General features: G+C 32.1%; 3 protein-coding genes across 4 annotated transcripts; all 3 read left to right on the top strand.

The window, feature by feature from the left end:
- The first annotated feature begins 4,085 nt into the window (after positions 1-4,085).
- LOC17896516 (sulfate transporter 2.2) lies at positions 4,086-10,545 on the top strand. Of its 2 annotated transcripts, none has more exons than XM_023788240.1 (12): positions 4,086-4,448; positions 4,537-4,585; positions 4,675-4,882; positions 5,015-5,189; positions 5,298-5,363; positions 5,644-5,709; positions 5,867-5,993; positions 8,778-9,064; positions 9,556-9,749; positions 9,842-9,936; positions 10,018-10,094; positions 10,205-10,545. In XM_023788240.1, exons 1-12 carry the CDS (start codon positions 4,137-4,139, stop codon positions 10,355-10,357), a joined length of 1,809 nt encoding a protein of 602 aa, XP_023644008.1. In that variant the 5' UTR covers positions 4,086-4,136; the 3' UTR covers positions 10,358-10,545. The 2 variants fall into 2 exon arrangements, with proteins under 2 accessions (XP_023644008.1, XP_006300833.1); XM_006300771.2 differs by having other exon boundaries at positions 5,479-5,709.
- Positions 10,546-11,369: 824 nt separating this feature from the next.
- LOC17894203 (agamous-like MADS-box protein AGL66) lies at positions 11,370-13,276 on the top strand. Its single transcript, XM_006301129.2, has 10 exons — positions 11,370-11,565; positions 11,664-11,717; positions 11,794-11,826; positions 11,929-11,947; positions 12,072-12,133; positions 12,240-12,267; positions 12,362-12,423; positions 12,520-12,619; positions 12,738-13,082; positions 13,157-13,276. Exons 1-10 carry the CDS (start codon positions 11,381-11,383, stop codon positions 13,274-13,276), a joined length of 1,008 nt encoding a protein of 335 aa, XP_006301191.1. The 5' UTR covers positions 11,370-11,380.
- A 1,601-nt stretch (positions 13,277-14,877) lies between these two features.
- On the top strand, positions 14,878-17,826 carry LOC111832188. Its single transcript, XM_023788566.1, has 13 exons — positions 14,878-14,979; positions 15,063-15,200; positions 15,296-15,406; positions 15,480-15,589; positions 15,685-15,741; positions 16,014-16,154; positions 16,243-16,365; positions 16,469-16,579; positions 16,717-16,840; positions 16,932-17,039; positions 17,122-17,183; positions 17,332-17,428; positions 17,525-17,826. The coding sequence occupies exons 1-12, from the start codon at positions 14,878-14,880 to the stop codon at positions 17,423-17,425; spliced, it is 1,281 nt and encodes a 426-aa protein (XP_023644334.1). The 3' UTR covers positions 17,426-17,428; positions 17,525-17,826.
- The last annotated feature ends 1,420 nt before the right edge of the window (positions 17,827-19,246 follow it).

The following is a 19,246-nucleotide window of genomic DNA, read 5'->3' as shown; positions in this document are numbered from 1 at the left end:
TTCGTCACGCGTTAGTTATAGTGCTTAGCTGGCTACGACCTATTGGTTCTCCATGTTGGTTCACGGCCAGCCGCACACTAGTTCCTTTTTTTTTATTCGTCAACTATTTTCGTGTAATAGACGTACTGATTTTTTTTTCTAAACAACTGTTATATATACTCAGTATATATACTCATAACAGTATATATATACTCATATAGTCTCTGTTTCGATTTGTATACGCACGCGCGATTGAACTGAATAATAAGGCAACTAATTATTTGTTCAACTATATATCACGACATCTCAAGCGTAACTTGAGACGCATATATGCAAGTTGATAAAAACCAAAGTACCAAGAAATAAAAAAACATCATGGGATGTTGTAGGACCAACTGTTTTAGGATAATGACTTATGAGTATAATAATTATATGTTATATAAATGTATATCTGAAATCTGATACTAATTGGTTACGTTTCAAGCATTACAACTTACAAGCTGTTGTTATCATAGATTTTTGGAATGTGAGACGATACCCTAAGGACGACTAATAAGGCGATGATGAATGTGAAACGATGGTTTTGTATACGTGTAAACTAGTTTATCATAATCTTTAGCATGGCAATTCTTAGTCTTCTTCTTCTTCTTTTGACGTTATAAAACATTAGTTTGTTGCAATTTTTCATAGCATTCTTTGCTATGTTTTATGCATTCTTACGTGACATATATATATATATGTCACCTAAAATACTATAATTTTTTATTTAACTACTATTAACAGTATAACAAAAGGTATATTACATCCTACGATCGAAGATGATTAAGGATTGTGACAATCATGTCAGGAATTTTGGATAAATAAATCTATTACTTTGCCGACCAGAAAAAAATTAACCGATCGGCTATATCTATTTAATTATACTATAATAAACTGAACGTTTCAGATTATTCGGGGGCATATATATAATCAACTAAAAACTTTCTTCTTCTTGATTAGAACTATAGAAACGCAATACTTAAATTTTCAGGTGCCGCCCTAACAAGAATAAAATATCTAAGTCAACCGTTGAGAACAAATATATATTTATATACATGAGTTGTAATTGTATATTCATTTACATATGCAAATTAGTCCCCATGACAAAATGTTCGTATGAGTATATGTATGTTATCTTGGTTGGTTAGAACTCTCTTATATATAAACAAAAACATTATTGAGTACGTATAGTTTATTTGATTTTTACAAGCTATATAGGAAATTCATAAAAGAATATTGATTGGCAGATATCAACAAGACAACAACCAAGTAATATAATGAACCATTTGCACATAAACTATTAGAATAGATACTATACATCATCTTTACCGGACATAAATAATCATGTATGTAGAAATTATTGTGTACGTATGAATGAACTTTAACACAAATAAAGAAGAATAAATGATTACATGGTTTATACTTTATAATAATCGTTTTGTAACATTACTAAAAGCCAAAAGGATTCGGTGGGATAAATTTGTAAATCAAAAACAGAAGAAGTTCTTTATCGCAAAAGCAGAGATAAATAAAATATTTTATAGCTCTATAAAATAATGTGAAATCGGTTTTTATGACTAAAATTAAACGCATCAACCGAATGTGTTATTGTCTTATTGATGTTATGTTTTTAAGACTATATAGCATCTAATCCAATAAACTATTCAATCACATGTAGTTATCAAATACTCCACTAACTGTATTGAAGAATATGGTTTCCAAGGCACAGTCGATATGACGCGGCAACCCGTCGAATTTGCATTTTAGATAAAAGTAGAAAGTGTCATAATGTGTTATCTCGGTGAATAGATTCGTTTGGTGCAGAAAGATATCGTGAATGACTGGAACATCCGTGTGGCTAATATGGATTGGTGAAGTTTCATGACATGGCCATTCACAAACTAAGCCAACTTTAGTTCACACCGTAGAGACATGTGTATGACATGTAATGTAGCCCCCCTCAAACATTGGTTACCCGGTGTTACCATGAAAAGAGAAAAATCTAAACATGTAAAAAGAAGTTTTTGGACCCTGTGCTTGAGCACCTCCCTATTGCACATCTCATACTTTTCCAACTGTCCACATTGTTAGATCCACCCAGACAAACCAGAGATGGACACAGCCCCGCTTGGTACTGTCTTGGAAGATAGTCATCCGAGAGATCCTATTTCAACACTTTGTCCATGCATGTGACACCAATTGTTCTAGTTTACTAGTAAATAACACAATGCATCCGATCCGAAACATGGCACCGTCCAATATCTTTATTTTTTTTTTACCATATTAATAATTTCTCATATGTTATGTTTATTGATCCGCAAATTTCCACATTAAAAGAATTGGCTTTTTGGAGTTGCGTTGGACCGAAGAATCTCACGTACGAGTCTATGAGACTATGACTATGACCTGAGGGTAGCTAGTTTGGAGGTTTCTGGTGGTTGAAAATGAGTGTAGAAGTGAATAAGAGTGGTTCATAGTGGAAAGATAGAGAACATATATGACTCATGCTTCGATCATGACAATACGATTAATAGATTCCATTGGTTTTGATAATAGTAACAAAAAATTCCAGAACGGAAAGAAAAAAGTGGACCGAACATGCCCTATGACCACATCTCATCCGCTCAATTCCATATTCTTCCATAGAAAGATAAGGAGAAAAAAGAAAACCAAAAAGAAAAAAACAACAATACAAATCTTGAATAATCAAAATTTCATTCGCATTTCCATTTCCTTCGAAATCAATTATTGTGTAGTGCCTTTTTGGTCCATCAAACCATTTTTGTTTTTATTTGGCAACCCGGACATCTCCACTTAATTATTCCTTTTGGACTAGAGCTCGTATGTTATATGTATGATGCTGATGATTTGGATATTGACTTGTTTGTTAATTTGCTGTTAAAATGTTTAAAAAAAAAAGTGTAGGAAATTTACTGACCATCCAAGGTTGGTTTGCTACGATCGCATATTATTTAATATTTTGTAGATCACAAATTTGTAAAAGTTGATTAGAAATTCTTAATGAAACGAACGATTATGACAATTCGTCTGGTCTAATATTTGCTCTTTTTATTAGTAGGTTGATAATACGTACTCATGTTAATTAAACTGTTTCCATTAGTTTGGTGTTTACGAAGGATCAGCCGGCATACGCTATCAATTTCAGTCCATCATACTGCTGCTATTAATCACTGGAATATATTATACATGTACGAATGATCCATATAAAATCTAGGAGATTATTACTTGATTCAATCACCAAAATTGTCACAATATATATACTTTACACACATAAAAAAAAAGTCACAAGATAGTACTTACTTAAGTATCGTCACCTGACTAATATTCTTGAAATTTATGTACGACCGTGATATATTACGACAAACTTATGATGTATTTGCAGCATACCCTCTTGTTGGTATGTTCATTTTTATATTTTAAAACAAACCAAAATTACACTCGGATAGCTTACATTTGATGTATTATACAATAGATAATTAACTACTTTTATGTTTTTTTCAGCAGGAAATTAGTGTTATACTGTTATTTACATCATATATCAGAAATAAGAATGTTATCTCATAAATTATAATCATTTATAGTCTCAACTTATATGCATAAAAGCATATATCTAGAGTAACAATTAAGCGAAGAACACCATGCATGACATCAAGCCAGGCCAAGCCTCATAAAACCTCAACCGACTAAAAGCTTACTAGATAACGCCTGAATCCGAAGAAAAAAATTCTTAAGTAATACTGTAGTTAAACAGAGAAAAAACAAAACCAAAATTCGCTGAAAACATAATAAAAATATCAATATGAGTATCCCGTAGTGTATTTACTAAGGTTAGAATAAAAAATTTGTGTAATATTTTCTTGATTTTCAGTCAAAGTGTACCTTAATTAGTTTCTATATAAAGTAACAGCTTTTAGTCAATGTATGTAAATCATCATATTCGAAAATAAGGACCAGTGTTTGGAAATACCTTATTTATGATTTTAGAAGTATGTGTGTAGTCTTGTGGATATATATTTATATATAGAGAGAGAGAAGGCTTAAGACAATTAGGCTTACTTCTCTATCACACACTTCAAAAACCCACAAAGATAACAAAAATGGGCATAGAGCTTCAGAACCACCAGAGCCACCAGGAAGACGGTCCTGCAGAAGAGCCGACGTCGCGGTGGCTGTTGAATACGCCGGAGCCACCAAGCATGTGGCAAGAGCTTGTTGGGTACATAAGAAAAAATGTGTTATCCAAGAAGGATAATAGGAGGAACAAGACGAAGAACTCATCATCAAACCCTGTTTACTCTTGTCTTAAATCGGTGTTCCCTATACTTATATGGGGAAGACAATACAAACTCAACTTGTTCAAGAAAGATTTGATGGCTGGTCTCACTCTCGCTAGTCTTTGCATTCCTCAGGTAACTTTACTCACCAATTATAACATATGGGCAATATAATCAGTGTTGGATTCTTATAGGTACATTTTTTCCAATTTCATTTTTTCAGAGTATAGGATATGCGAATTTGGCTGGACTTGATCCAGAGTACGGTCTATGTAAGTCCAAAAACTCCAGTATAATGTGTATAGTCCCTTCTATACATTATTTTTTTGCAGCGAATTTTTAATTAAAAAATGAACAACAGATACAAGTGTGGTACCACCTCTGATATATTCGACGATGGGAAGTTCGAGAGAGTTAGCCATTGGTCCAGTGGCTGTAGTCTCGCTTCTGCTTTCGTCAATGGTTCGTGACCTTGAAGATCCGGTCACCGATCCAATTGCTTACAGGAAAATTGTTTTCACGGTCACGTTTTTCGCTGGCGCGTTTCAAGCCATCTTTGGACTTTTCAGGCAAATTGCATAGAGAGATTCATTATAAATTCATATAATAATATTGTATCCAACAAATAATACAATTGTGGACCAAACGACGACGACAAAGGTGTATATATAGCTAATGTGTTTACTATATTAATGTAACAGGTTAGGGTTTTTGGTGGACTTTTTGTCACATGCTGCACTTGTTGGGTTCATGGCTGGTGCTGCCATTGTCATTGGTTTACAACAACTCAAAGGTCTATTTGGGTTATCTCATTTTACCAACAAAACCGATGTGGTCTCGGTTTTATCTTCGGTTTTTCACTCACTTCACCATTCGGTACGAACGTTCTTTTATTATTTTTCCTTGTCAATTCTTTTGGTTAAAAAATTAATAAAGTTAGCAACATTAAACTTATTTCACATAATAATTAATTACTTTTTGCAGTGGCAACCTCTGAACTTTGTCATCGGTAGTTCATTCCTTATCTTCATTCTCCTAGCAAGATTTCTCGTAAGTAAAATTCAAATATTCCCTGTATATTAATATATTCACATATCAAAATAGTCGTATGTTTTTTTTTTAATTATTCATTTGGATTGGTTATTTCTTTCATAAAAACTCTCAGGGGAAAAGAAACAAGAAATTGTTTTGGATTCCGGCAATGGCACCGCTAATATCAGTGATATTAGCAACACTAATCGTGTATTTAACCAACGCTGAGACACGAGGTGTTAAGATTGTAAAACATATTAAACCAGGGTTTAACCAGCCTTCCGTTAACCAATTACAGTTCAACAGTCCACATCTTGGTCACATCGTCAAAATTGGTCTTATTTCTGCAATCATCGCCCTCACGGTTAGTAATATTCCATTCTTTCTATCTGCTTATAATCAAATTTATTTTTTTATTTGTTATTTTTTTATAATCATGAGTAAATAATCATGATATAGATTAAATTTGATTAGATATAATCACTGGCTTATCTGTAATTAATTAAATGAAAATAATACAGGAAGCCATTGCGGTGGGGAGATCGTTTGCAACGATCAAAGGGTATCGTTTGGATGGGAACAAAGAGATGATGGCTATGGGATGTATGAACATCGCTGGCTCTTTAACCTCTTGCTATGTAGCTACCGGTAATTTTTTTCCTTTTTCTTTTTTAAATTTTATTTACATCTTATATAATATAACAAGGTTTTTTCTAACTTTTCACCACGTTACGACATTTGGCGCTCTCTATTGATGACATGTGTCATCTTTTATTTTTAATTAATTATTTTTATTTTTATTTTTAACTAAAACACAATATTTAACTCACACTTTAATATAAGAACTAAATTTCTCTACTCAATTTTATTCAACAAAAAATTAATAAGAATTAACTCCCACAATTATTGATTTACTATATTTCTCTACTCAATTTTATTCAACACAAAATTAAAAAGAATTAACTCCCACAAATGTTGATTTACTATCACATAATTAAAGTGAAAAAAGAACATAGTATTTTTATAATAAAATAAATCATATATATATATATATATATAAGTAATGTTTCACTATCTTCTTATTGGACTATTTTTATATAATTCTTTTTTTTAATTATGTTTTCAACCAAACCAAAAATAAAACACATTTAGTTATACATATACATTAAACTCACACTTTAATATAAAACTGAAGAAAAAATTATTTTAATTAAGGCACAAATAAAAAAAAATATGATCATATATATTTATCTCACACTTTAATTTAAAACCAAAAAATATATATTCAATTAAAATACAATTAATTATATACATTTAACTCACACTTTAATATAAAAACTGAAATAATATAAATTTGCATTAACTATATTTTTCTACTCAATTTTAGTCAACACACAATAAATTAGAATTAACTCCCAAAACATTTTCTTCTAAATTGTAACTCTCATCACTTCTCATCTTATAAATACTCATTCTCTCATTCTCTCATTCCCTCCTCCTCTTCCACTTTACCTCAAATATTCTATAATTTTGTTTGTTTGGTTTTGTGTTTTTTTTTGTTGGTTGTTTGTTGTTGTATGAGTTGAAAAATAAATTTAAATACCATTGTAAGAGTTTAGTCTAAATTTTAATTTTTAGACACTCTATGATATATATTTACATTGTTTTATTGATTTTTTAAGATTCATCTCTATTGTCTATTTTAGATTACCATCTTATAATTAACCTCTCTCTCTCTCTCTCATTCTCTATCACTACATTCATGTATCTTAAATATGTTCTATTTTTGTGTTGTTATATGGATTGAAAATCAATGAAAGTATCATTTTAAGAATTTGATCTTAATTTATTTTAGAAATTATGATATATATCAAACATGGTTTCAATTTTTATTTCTAATGCCTTATTATATATAAATTTTCAATTTTTATTTCTAATGCCTTATTATTCATACTTTTCATACTTATGAGTATGAATGAAGAAAGTATGATCTAACACATATGTAAAATAAAAGTTTTGATTGCTATATAAATAAAAGTTTCAATTTAAAACTTTAACAAATAACTTCTTCTATTTTTAAAAAATCTCAAATAATTGTAATTCATTTCGATATATGTATAATTATATTTAGTTTGTGATCGAATAGATTATTATAATATTTAATTTATTTAAAATTTGAGGTCTAAGTGTTTAAAAAGAAACAAAAAGTACTTGGTTTTAAAAAAATTGGTCTTTAAATTGTTTTTTAAGAAAAATCATACAGTTCATAAAATTTAAATTTAGTTTAATTCATTCATCAATTGAGTAGACAGTGAATTAGTGAGCTTCACTAAAATCCTATTAAATTATATAATTTTATAAAGTATGAGTTATACAATAGTATCATATCCACTCTCCACTCTTAGTAATTTAATCATTTGTTCTAAATAATAGTCTTTCTTTTCATAACAATATAAATATCTAACCCAAGTTAGATTTTCCTAGAGAGATCGAACATAAATTCGATTTCTTAAGAGCAATTCATGATTGTTGTCATGTATATATAATAGATAGATATATTCGTTCATCTTTTTTGTTAATGTTGATGTAAACATGTGATGCCTTTTTGATATAAATTCATTTCTTTAGCTTTTATAGTAATGTAAATTTTTGTGTTTGTTCTTAAATGGTTTCAATATTAGTTTTTTCCTTCAACAAATTCTACATAAAATTATCTTAATATACATAAAAGGATCTCATCTACGTATATGTGTGCTTCTTTTCCAATCAATTAGAATGAAAAATATCAAATTTCTTTTTCTCAAATAATCTTCCTCTGTTCATTTGGCTTTTGTTTTATTGTTTATATAATTATCTCAGGTGAAATATTTTCTAAATTGAAAAAGCTTTTCTAAATAAGGTCTTAAAAAAAACATATATCTCAGGTGAAATATTTTAAATTGATATTTTGGAAAGTTTAACTTGATCTTTTTAAAAATTCAATTTACTTCTAGCTAATGATAAAAACTAGGGAAATAAACCAATACTCATAAATTATGTGAGTTTTGTTTACTTTTAATATTAACAATGTACACACACAAAAAAGTTAACATCAATTTACAATTGTCTACTATATTATATATGTGCTAATCTGTATTACTTTGTATTGATCTCATTCGGTTTCATATTTTTCAAATATATATTTTATTTATTTTTACTGTTTATAATGTACACAAATATGTTCTATATTAACAATTACATATTAAACTATACAAATGTAGTTTTCAATTTATATTTCAAATTAATATTATATATATAACCCACGCATCGCGTAGGCAACTTTCTAGTAACATATACGTTAAACCGGCTTTGTAATATTTAAAAATAAGGCATGTTCACTTTTTGATAAATGTTGTGTAGTAACGGATACTGATCACGTATAAAAAAAAACAGGGTCATTCTCAAGAACGGCGGTGAATTTTAGCGCTGGCTGCGAGACAGTGGTTTCAAACATTGTAATGGCGATTACAGTGATGATTTCGCTACAAGTCTTGACGAGGTTTCTCTACTTCACACCAACAGCTATTCTCGCCTCCATAATCCTCTCGGCGCTTCCAGGTCTCATTGATATCTCCGGCGCTATACATATATGGAAACTCGATAAACTCGATTTTCTCGTCCTTGCTGCTGCCTTCTTTGGTGTCCTCTTTGCCTCAGTCGAGATCGGTCTTCTTCTTGCCGTGAGTCTTTCTTTCTTCTCTCCTTCTCTCCTTCACTGCTTTATTTTTTTTTATTAGCTTTCTTGAAATCTTATCCCGGCAAAAAATAAAATAAAAGAATGATTGATGGGTTATCGTTACTTTGTTATTAGCAAGAATGATTGATGGTGGTGGCCCTAAAGGGGTCGAGTCAACTAAACTCTATATCCAATCATATCATGTGAATTAATTCTATAGGACTTAAAAGCGTCAATGTTTCATATATAACCAAATAAATTTGTTTTTATATATAAAGCTACTAGGCCGACCACATTCGCTGTTCATATATATAGACCCTTGAAAGACAAAAACATGGCAATAATGTATAATGTTTCGGTCAAGTGGCAATATTGTAGTCGGGTTGTTGATGAACAAGACAAACTACTCAGTTGTGATCTTACTAATTAATAGATCTATACGTTTAGGCCTAGTAAACTGTGCAGTATGATTTGATTATTTGTATATATGTGTAGGTGGGGATATCGTTTGCGAGAATAATGTTAAGTTCGATAAGACCAAACATTGAGGCTTTAGGGAGGTTGTCAAAAACAGATATATTCGGTGACATAAACCAGTATCCAATGGCTATTAAGACTCCGGGATTATTGACTCTTCGAATCAGTTCTCCTTTGCTATGTTTTGCCAATGCCAATTTTATTAGAGACAGGTTCATCTCTATTTCGTTAATTATATTCTTCATTGATATACTTTTATGAAACTTTAGACTTTGAGGTTTTTTTGTTTTCTTGGGGCTTTCAGAATATTGAATTCAGTTTCAGAAGTAGAAGAAGAGGATAATGAACAAGAAGTTAAAAACGATAAAGTACTTCAAGTACTAATCCTCGACATGTCTTGTAAGCATCGACATTCTATGATATTAACTTAAAGATATTTTTCTAGTAAAGTTACTGAATTTTACATTTAAAAATGTAAAGGCGTGATGGGCATAGATACATCAGGGGTAGTTGCACTTGAAGAACTACATCAAGAACTGGCTTCTAATGACATCCGGGTACATTAATTTTCAATGTTTTCCGCTCAATCAAATGTTATTCATTCACTAGTTAACTACACAATTGGTTATTCAACTTACAAATTACTCTTTTATGCTTGGGGGTTCAGTTAGTGATCGCTAGTCCGAGATGGAGGATACTTCACAAATTGAAGCGAGCAAAATTGGAGGATAAAGTGAAACAAGAAAATATATTTATGACAGTAGGAGAAGCCGTAGATGTATACGTGAGAGCAAGATCTCCGTCGCACGATTTGTGTTGATATATGTGAGCTTCAAATTCAAGAATATACAACCAAAACATATAAACTAGTGGTTTGTGGTAATATCGTTGTTGTGATAATAGCCTAATTAATAGTAGTTTTCTTTATAAATTCTACACGTACGCGCATGACTAAATATTATACATCACATTGCATAACAATTTTCAGGATTTTATTTGACTTCGTTATCATGGCTGTGTTAAGACAATGAAATCAACATCTTTTATGGCCATATCATATATGTTACGTACATCTTTTCTTCTGTAAAAGAATGACACCTCAACGATTGCTTATATGATATACAAATCCGTCCGTAGAAGATTACTTTCTTTAGGTTATTGAGCTGAAAACATCCCAAGTGAAACAAAACATGCAAATGAAAATAATTAACGTGATGAGTTATTCCTTAATAATTAATAATCACATGCATCTTCCACTTTCAACATCATCACAAACAACTCACAAAGTCACAATATATGCACAAATACCATTGGGACAATGTTTAAGTCATAAATTTATAGCCGTTGAAAAATAATAAAATATTTAACCATTAATTAGATATCCTCGAAGCCTCTCCATATGAATGTCATATACCGGCGCCGGTACTGGTTAAATCTAATGTTGATAATCATCATTGATTTTTTAAACCGGTTTTTAATTTTCATATACCGGAAAATCACATGAGAACAGTTAATACATAACTCGATCGATCTCTCGTATAACTCTTTTATTGAATTTTCCGTGGCAAAAAATATATACATACGATACGATCATTCTTAAATCGTTCAAAGAACAAAACCCTTAAATCCCTATCTCCCATACATTTCTAACCAAATATCTCTTTCATATACCTAACCTCTCCTTCTTTCATGGTTCTCTTTTCTCTCGTCCATACATTTCTCATACATATACGCACTTTTGGTCTACAATGATCAGATTCTCGCATTCACAAACCAAAATAAAAAGAAGAAGGAGAAGAATCTTTGAATGAGTTAATGCTGTTGTTGATCGGATCAGAGAGACATGGGCCGAGTGAAATTGGAGATAAAGAGAATAGAGAACACAACGAATCGACAAGTTACGTTCTCGAAAAGACGAAATGGTTTGATAAAGAAAGCTTATGAATTGTCCATTCTTTGTGACATCGACATTGCCCTCCTCATGTTCTCTCCCTCCGACCGCCTTAGCCTCTTTTCCGGCAAAACAAGGTTTTATTTTCTTTTTCTGTCCTTTTTACATTTCCTTTCCAAACACCGTAAACATTCATTTTATCTTAATTATATTTATGTGTTAACACTCTGATCAGGATCGAAGACGTTTTCTCAAGATACATCAATCTTTCTGACCAAGAACGAGAAAGGTTAGCTGAACAACCATCTCCTTTGAGAGATCAAACTTTTAACTATACTAACATTACTCTTTCCATGTTATTTCAGTGCTCTAGTATTCCCCGATCAGAGCCGACGCCCGTACGTATCTTCCTCTTATTCTTATAAATAATTTAACATTTATATATGCTAATATTTAAAACCTAATTGGGGTTTTCATATCTTGACTTCTTTGTCTTGCAGAGATTTCCAGAGCAAAGAGGTACGTAATTAGACTAAGCCTGATATATATATGGCGAAAAGAATAAGTGTAAATATGTTGAATTCAATGAAACTATTGATATTTTAGATTATTGATATCGACAATTTTCATTGTCACGTGACAGTATCTACTCCGGACTTTGCAGCAACTCAAGAATGAGAATGACATTGCTCTCCAACTCACCAAGTCTTAATTTCTTTCTTTTGTCTTTTATTATTATGAGAATACATACATACATAATTTTCAATAATTCGGAGAAGTTGAATTTCTTTATTTTTTTCTTTTTCAAAAGCCCTGCAGCTATCAACTCCGACGTTGAGGTGGTTCTTCTAATCTTTTTCTATTTTTTCCTCTATAGCTTTGGACGATATTTATTTTCTAATGATTGTAACTTTTTTTTTCACTCTAACAAAGGAACTTGAGCATGAAGTCTATAAGTTACAACAACAGCTTCATATGGCAGAGGAAGAACTAAGGTCTTCTTTTATTTAAACCTAAGAAATGTGATACAATATGTGAAAATGTTTTTTTAAGAAGTATAGTGACTAATTATTATACGCAAATACAATTAGGAAATACGAACCAGATCCAATCAGGTTTACAACAATGGAAGACTACGAAACTTGCGAGAAGCAGCTCACAGACACCTTAACACGTGTCGGTCAACGACGGGTCAATAACTTTGAAAACTCACTCTTGATTTTTTATTTTTTTTTCTCACCATAATTAATGATAATTAAACAAATATTACGAGTAGCTAAAATAAAATAATGTCTTGAGACGCACGCAGGAACATATATTGAACGACCTATCTTCGTCGTACGAAGCATCTGCTATACAACAACAGCAAAACATGGGTGGACCTTTCGTAAACGACGTCGTTGGAGGCTGGCTGACTGAAAATGGGCCAAATCAAGCCCATTTATTCGACGCATCAGCACATTCAGCAATGTATGAAACGTTGTTGCAAGGAAGCAGCTCAAGCTCCAACCAAAACAACATTATGGGTGAATCCAACGTCTCGAACCACAACGGTGACAACATGTTTCAAGAATGGGCTCAGGCCTACAATTCTACTACGGCTCATAATCCCCCGAACCTATTTCCTCCTATGCAGCAGCAGCAGCAGCATCAGGTTCTACATTTTTATCCTTTTCTTAAAAAAATTAAACTTATTTTACCATCTAATTAGATTTTTGAATATGTCAGCATGGCCTGGTTGGTTCCAATGTGGAAGAGATTGAAATCCCGGTAATGAAGAAAGAGGCACAAGCAGACCACGAAGTCTCCGACTATGATATTAGAATGCCTCAGCTCAGTAGCCAATAATAATCTGATTTTAGTTTCTTACATATTTGTATACGGTCTTATTATTTATCATATGATTTTAATCATATACATTTACATAAACACGACTTCCACCTAGTTTAATCCTTTGCTCGAGTTGTATATCGTATTCGTACATAACATTTTTATAGAAGAATAAGATGCATGTAAATATTAATGTATTATGTATGTATTAATAACTACTTTCTGATAAAAAAAAAACAAATATTATAAAACATGAAACTCAATTGCAGTACTTCATAAGGCTAGCTAGATGCATCAATCTATTTTATTTATTAAAAAACAATATATTCTATAAATAATTCATTGTGGACGAGTCAATTGTTTTTTGTAAGATATAATTATATATAGACTAATTATATAACCATACGCGAAGGAAAACTAATTAAAACCATATATACCAAAATGAGGAGTGAATAATCATATACAATGTAAATATGTAACATTTCATCTTATAGGTCCATGAGGTTAGACCAATATATACCAAACTGAGGAGTGAATAATCATATACAATGTAAATATGTAACATTTCATCTTATTCAAGATATTAGTCTTAATCAGTGCACCTTCGAAATGTATATTTGTCAATGACTAAAAAAGTTAGATTTTGGTTTTGAAAAAGGTAATAAAATAACATAAATTTGAAAATGTTATTTTAGAACAATGAGACAACGTATATATTTTTGCATCTAGAAGAGATATTGGGAAAAAAAAGTGGCTGTATTTCCAAATTTGAATATATATATATATATATATATATATATATATATAAATAAAATAGGAACATATGGCAAAACCACATAACATTGAGGGAAATAAATATTACAAAAGATAAGAGAAAGCCAAAAGGCAGATAGAAACCTGTGACACTTGTAACTTGCTGATTGATGCTTTGACTTGTTTTTGGAGAAACCCAATCATACGATGGTACCAATCATTGTGCTCTATATTTCTTTCCTCATGTTTATCATTGACTCTCATTATTTTTATAGAAAATTTCAGAGTACAGCCTAATATTAGTTGTCAAAAAAATATTGTTTTCTTTCTTTGTAAGTCTAAAAGTAGTTTTTAATTTCTCCAATTTTGGACTGTATTTATGTCTAAATACAGTGATCATATTTTATGTTTTACATATTTGTTTGATGGTCCTCACTATTTCACATTTTTATTATCTTGGAGGTGCAATGTAGTCTTAGAAAATTAAAATTTCATATTATTATATATGAAAATTAATATATAAAATTACAAATATATGAATTTTATTGTCAATAGATATATAAATTAGCATAGCCCTAAAATAATATGTAAAAGCCTGTGCATTTCTGAAAATATTTAGATATTTAATATATACTATATATGTTGTGATTTATGTATAATGTATATATAAAAAATTACAATAAGGTTAAAATTGTAATATATTGTAACTTGTGGGCTATTTTCAATTCTTTTTATATAGATAATTTGTTTTACTTTTGTAGTATGCCATATCAGCATTTTGTGTTTAGGTTTGTGTCTCACCTTTCATATATAAACGATACTGATCTTTAAAATAAGGATAACCTTTCAGACAAGCGCCTGCAAACATGTCTTTCGTTGATGATTTGTTTGACGAAGTATTGTTGAGTCCCATATGTGATATTGGATCACCAGATCCACGTATTCCGGAACCCTATATACCATTACTGGTATGCTTCTCTCATTTTCTCTCACGATTGAATTTTCTCGGAAAATGTTTGACTGTAATTTATTAATGATGTAAAATATACAGGATGGTTTGGAGGACGAATCTATTGGAATGATCCCTGCCTTAATGAACGAAACCAACTCGGTAATGTCCATTTTTGAATCAAATCTAATGGCAGCTTATGAAGGGATGTCACCACTGCTACAAAATCCACTTGAAATGGTATATTACTTACACTCTGACATAGACCACATGAGATCTAAACCAACTACTGATAGTATACTGATAACTGTAATTTCTTGTATTTCCACCTTCAGCAAGTAGGTAAACAACATTTAGGGAACTCCTTTGGGTTGTGGTTACAAGATAACGAGTTCCTAAGCCAGTCCCTCTTAAAGTTTTATCAGGAGCCGAGTGTTCTTACAAGGGTACAAAATGGTTTTTGGAGTTTTTTAAAAATTTCCTAACTAATATTTAACAAATCTTTTTTTGTTTTTTAAGAACCAAATGGAGATTGGTCAACTGGGCCAAGCAAATAATGGATTTGCACATCCAACTATGCCCAGTCCTCGAATCCATCATCGTCAAGAACTACTTCCTCCAGCACCTTTGTATGAAATTAATTAATTTACAAAAAAAAAAAAAAGGAACACTAGTTTCTTACGTAAACTCATACTAATATGATAAAAATGATTATTGATGGCAGGATACATGGAGACCGGTATGCTGCATTTGGATCACTTGATCAGACTCGTTCAATCGGGTACATTATTTTAAAATCTAATTCCATGTTTATAGATTAGCTAAATATACGTATCACTCTCTGTACATATGGATAGTTTAGAGAACCCCTGCCTGGCTAAACAATAGCACTATAATTCTTATGATGTTAATCAAACTATGTACGTATATATACAGTCCCTAACAATCTCATTCCTAACTGATACTATTCATCAAATGCAACATTTTGTAAACTTTAACATTGATCTATACAGAGTTCTCATATAAGGAATATATCACTTTCATAAAATATAGGTCACAAAACTATCCCCGGACTTATCAGACCTTTGGACCAGTCGCTTCTTCTGTTAACATGTATCAGCAACCTCCCCCATTCATTTTCACCGGTAGACAAAATGGATCTCACAACATAAGGATGATTAACAATCCAACTATGTAAGATCAAATACTTTTCTTTTTATATGTGACTCCACTTGTATTTTACATTATTCAAATTTATTTATGATACATAATATTTATGCAGGCCGACGCCTCGACCAGTCATGACTTCTTCTGCTAACATGTATGGTCAGCAACCTTCCCCATTCATTTTCACCGGTGGACAGAACGCACCTCACAACATAAGGATGGTTAACAATCCAACTATGTAAGGATCAAATATTTTTGCTATATGACTCCACTTGTGTTTCATTTTCTCATATTTATATTTATGATAAAAAAAAAACTAAAAAATCTATTGATTCATGCAGGAGGCCATTTCGTATGCCAAACCAAGCCAATATGATCCCTATCTTCAATGCTGCTCCCCAACATAACATTCCACCCATACCCAGACCTCAAATGTCTATGAGTTTTGCAAGGTAACAAGTCATAAGCTCGTTGACTAAGCACAAGAGATAGACGTACTTAAGTGTGTTCGTGTTCTTACATATTTTGATGATTGCTCTAACACTCTAATTCTATCTCTATTTATACCTTGTTTTTTATATATATATAGGCACAGTAATGCAAACATGCAGAGATCAGTAAGTACTCGGGTTTCATCGAGGATTACCTTCACTGATTACCTCAACACTCCGGTGCAGATACGTCCACATCCAAACTCAGTCGTACCTCCACAGGTACATTTTATGTTATGCAATGGCAAATGTATCACTTGTAAATCAAGTTTTCAATAATTGTTTTCTGATTAGAAGGAGAACAATGTTACAGGATGGAGCTGTGGGAATGTTACAGGAAGGATTTGTGGGATCTAAGCGACGTATCTACCAAAGTCGGTTTGAAGTCGGAGAATCTTCGTCTTCGGCTCGGAAGCGTCAGGTACACATCTTCCAAAATATCATAAATTGATTCTCTTAGCAAAGAAAATGAAAATTAATATGAGTTTGGTTAAACATTGCAGAAACGTGTATCCAGAGGAGGCCAAAATGTTACTCCAGCTGCAGTCAACCTTGTTGAACAGAGGTTATAAATCTTCTCCCATTGACTTATTCACACATTTTCTCAAATATTTTCATATTTACACATCTGTAGTTTTATAATACGTGAGTCTCCCAATCTGATACAATTTATTAATTAATATGTAAGGAACATAATAAAATTCAATTTTCAGGCAAACAAATAACCTATACAGTCCATTGTATGAAAGCCTCGGTTTACCTGTTGATCCTTACCTGAGGAACTACTCTTTTATAAGGACAGACTAAAAGGTAATTCATTCGTTTAACTTTTTCTTATTGAATATATAAGTTTATGAATTTGAGTTGAGTTTGTTCATGATTTGTTTCTTTTTAAACTGTACGTAGGTTGCTGATCGATCTTCAAAGTTTCGAACAAGTGAAGTGATGATATGGTGGATGCTCTATCTCTTTTGTGTTCCCTTTTGTTGTTCTCAGTATGGTACCTAGTTCCCTCAAACCTTGGACAAGTGAGAGGTTATACAATGGTGCATGCTCTATCTGGTTCTGTTTTTCCTTTTGTTTCTCAGTATGGTACCTAGTTCCCTCAAACCTTGGAGAGGTGAGAGGTTAGACAATGGTGAATGCTCTATCTGGTTTTGTTTTCTTTCTCTTATGGTACATTGTACACCCTCCTGTGGCAGAGGTTGTATGTACACCTTGTTATCTTGTTCTACCTTATCTCTTTAAACAATTTTCTTTATAAGATTTTTCCTCCATTGCTTTCTTATATGATGTCATAGCCACATATTACTACCGCTAGGTGATGTTTTATCAAAACTAAACATACATACTCTCACCCCAATGCCATAGCATACTCTCCCAAAAACAGAACTCTTCTAAGAAAGTCTTAAGTCTAGTTCTCTGCCTTGTAAGTTGTGCCTTCTGTTTCGATCTTAGGAGACAGAACTTGTGAGAATCCTAGTTACAATCATAGTCTCTGAAGCATAAACAGGGTAGAGGATAGGAGGATGGTCTTCATTTTCCCAATCTCAGGTTCATCTCCTTCCCAGAATTGAAATGCTTCAAGAAATTAATGTGGTTAGGAGTCCGATGCCACCATGTGAATATGTAGTTAAGGGAGCCTTGGTCTCCTATGTTTGTACGTAGGATGTGTGCAGCTTCATTAATTAATGTGATTCATTAGTAGTAACTGGGATGTGGAATTAGATGGCTCATCCACCATTAGTCCAGAGTTCAAGAGTGTAGCATTGTTTCCTAGTTGCTGATATCTCAAGGGATTTCAATGTTTTATAAGGATAAGCATATGTCTGCATCAATGAAGATGATCTTGCTGTAGTTCCATTTGGATTCCTGATTCTTATAAAACATGTGAATCTTCCATCCAACAGCTTCCAAATCATCAACCAGTATGACCAGGTCGTGAGTATGGCCTGACATTCGAATGCTCGGCACAGCTGAAATGGCTCCACAGAAAAAAAAAAATTGAGCAGAGTTGACAAGATAGTAACATAAGCTTCTTTTCTTTACACTTGCGGAGTAGAAGTTATCTGCAATCTAAATGATCCTAATCAGCCTAAGAGGGCAAACAGAAGACAAGAAAAAATTGTTAGAGATATTTCGTTAGAAGAGGAACGAACTGAAAGAAGCTGTAACATTTGTCTTAGCTGGTCAAGGTTAGGCTTATTACAGCCATACAGTTGACGTGCAACAAGTTCTTGACCTCAGTAAACAGATTCGGAATTGTAAAGCAAACAGACGCCAAATTCGCATGGACATGATGATGAAGCACTTTAGAAGAAACCAAAATCACATGAACATGATGCACGTTTTAAGTGCATTAATCGAGTAACATTTCTCAACCATGTTCCCTATTTTTTCACACGGAAGCTTGGTAATGACAAGATCGATGCTAATCATTAGCAGCTAATGATATAGTGTATATTGTTCATCAAACTCTATTAAGGATATTCTATCCGTAGGTGTATATTCTGATAGAATATCCTCAATAAACTCGAGAAGCTAATGAAGAAGAAGAAGAAGAAGGAGGAGACTCGATATCTTGACTTCATGGCACTTGAGGTGGAAGGTATCATTGTCTCCGTAAGC

The sequence above is a fragment of the Capsella rubella genome, unplaced genomic scaffold, assembly GCF_000375325.1.
Source record: "Capsella rubella cultivar Monte Gargano unplaced genomic scaffold, Caprub1_0 scaffold_2, whole genome shotgun sequence".
In the NCBI taxonomy this organism is placed as follows: Eukaryota; Viridiplantae; Streptophyta; class Magnoliopsida; order Brassicales; family Brassicaceae; genus Capsella; species Capsella rubella.
This window is presented reverse-complemented; position numbering and strand designations above follow the sequence as displayed.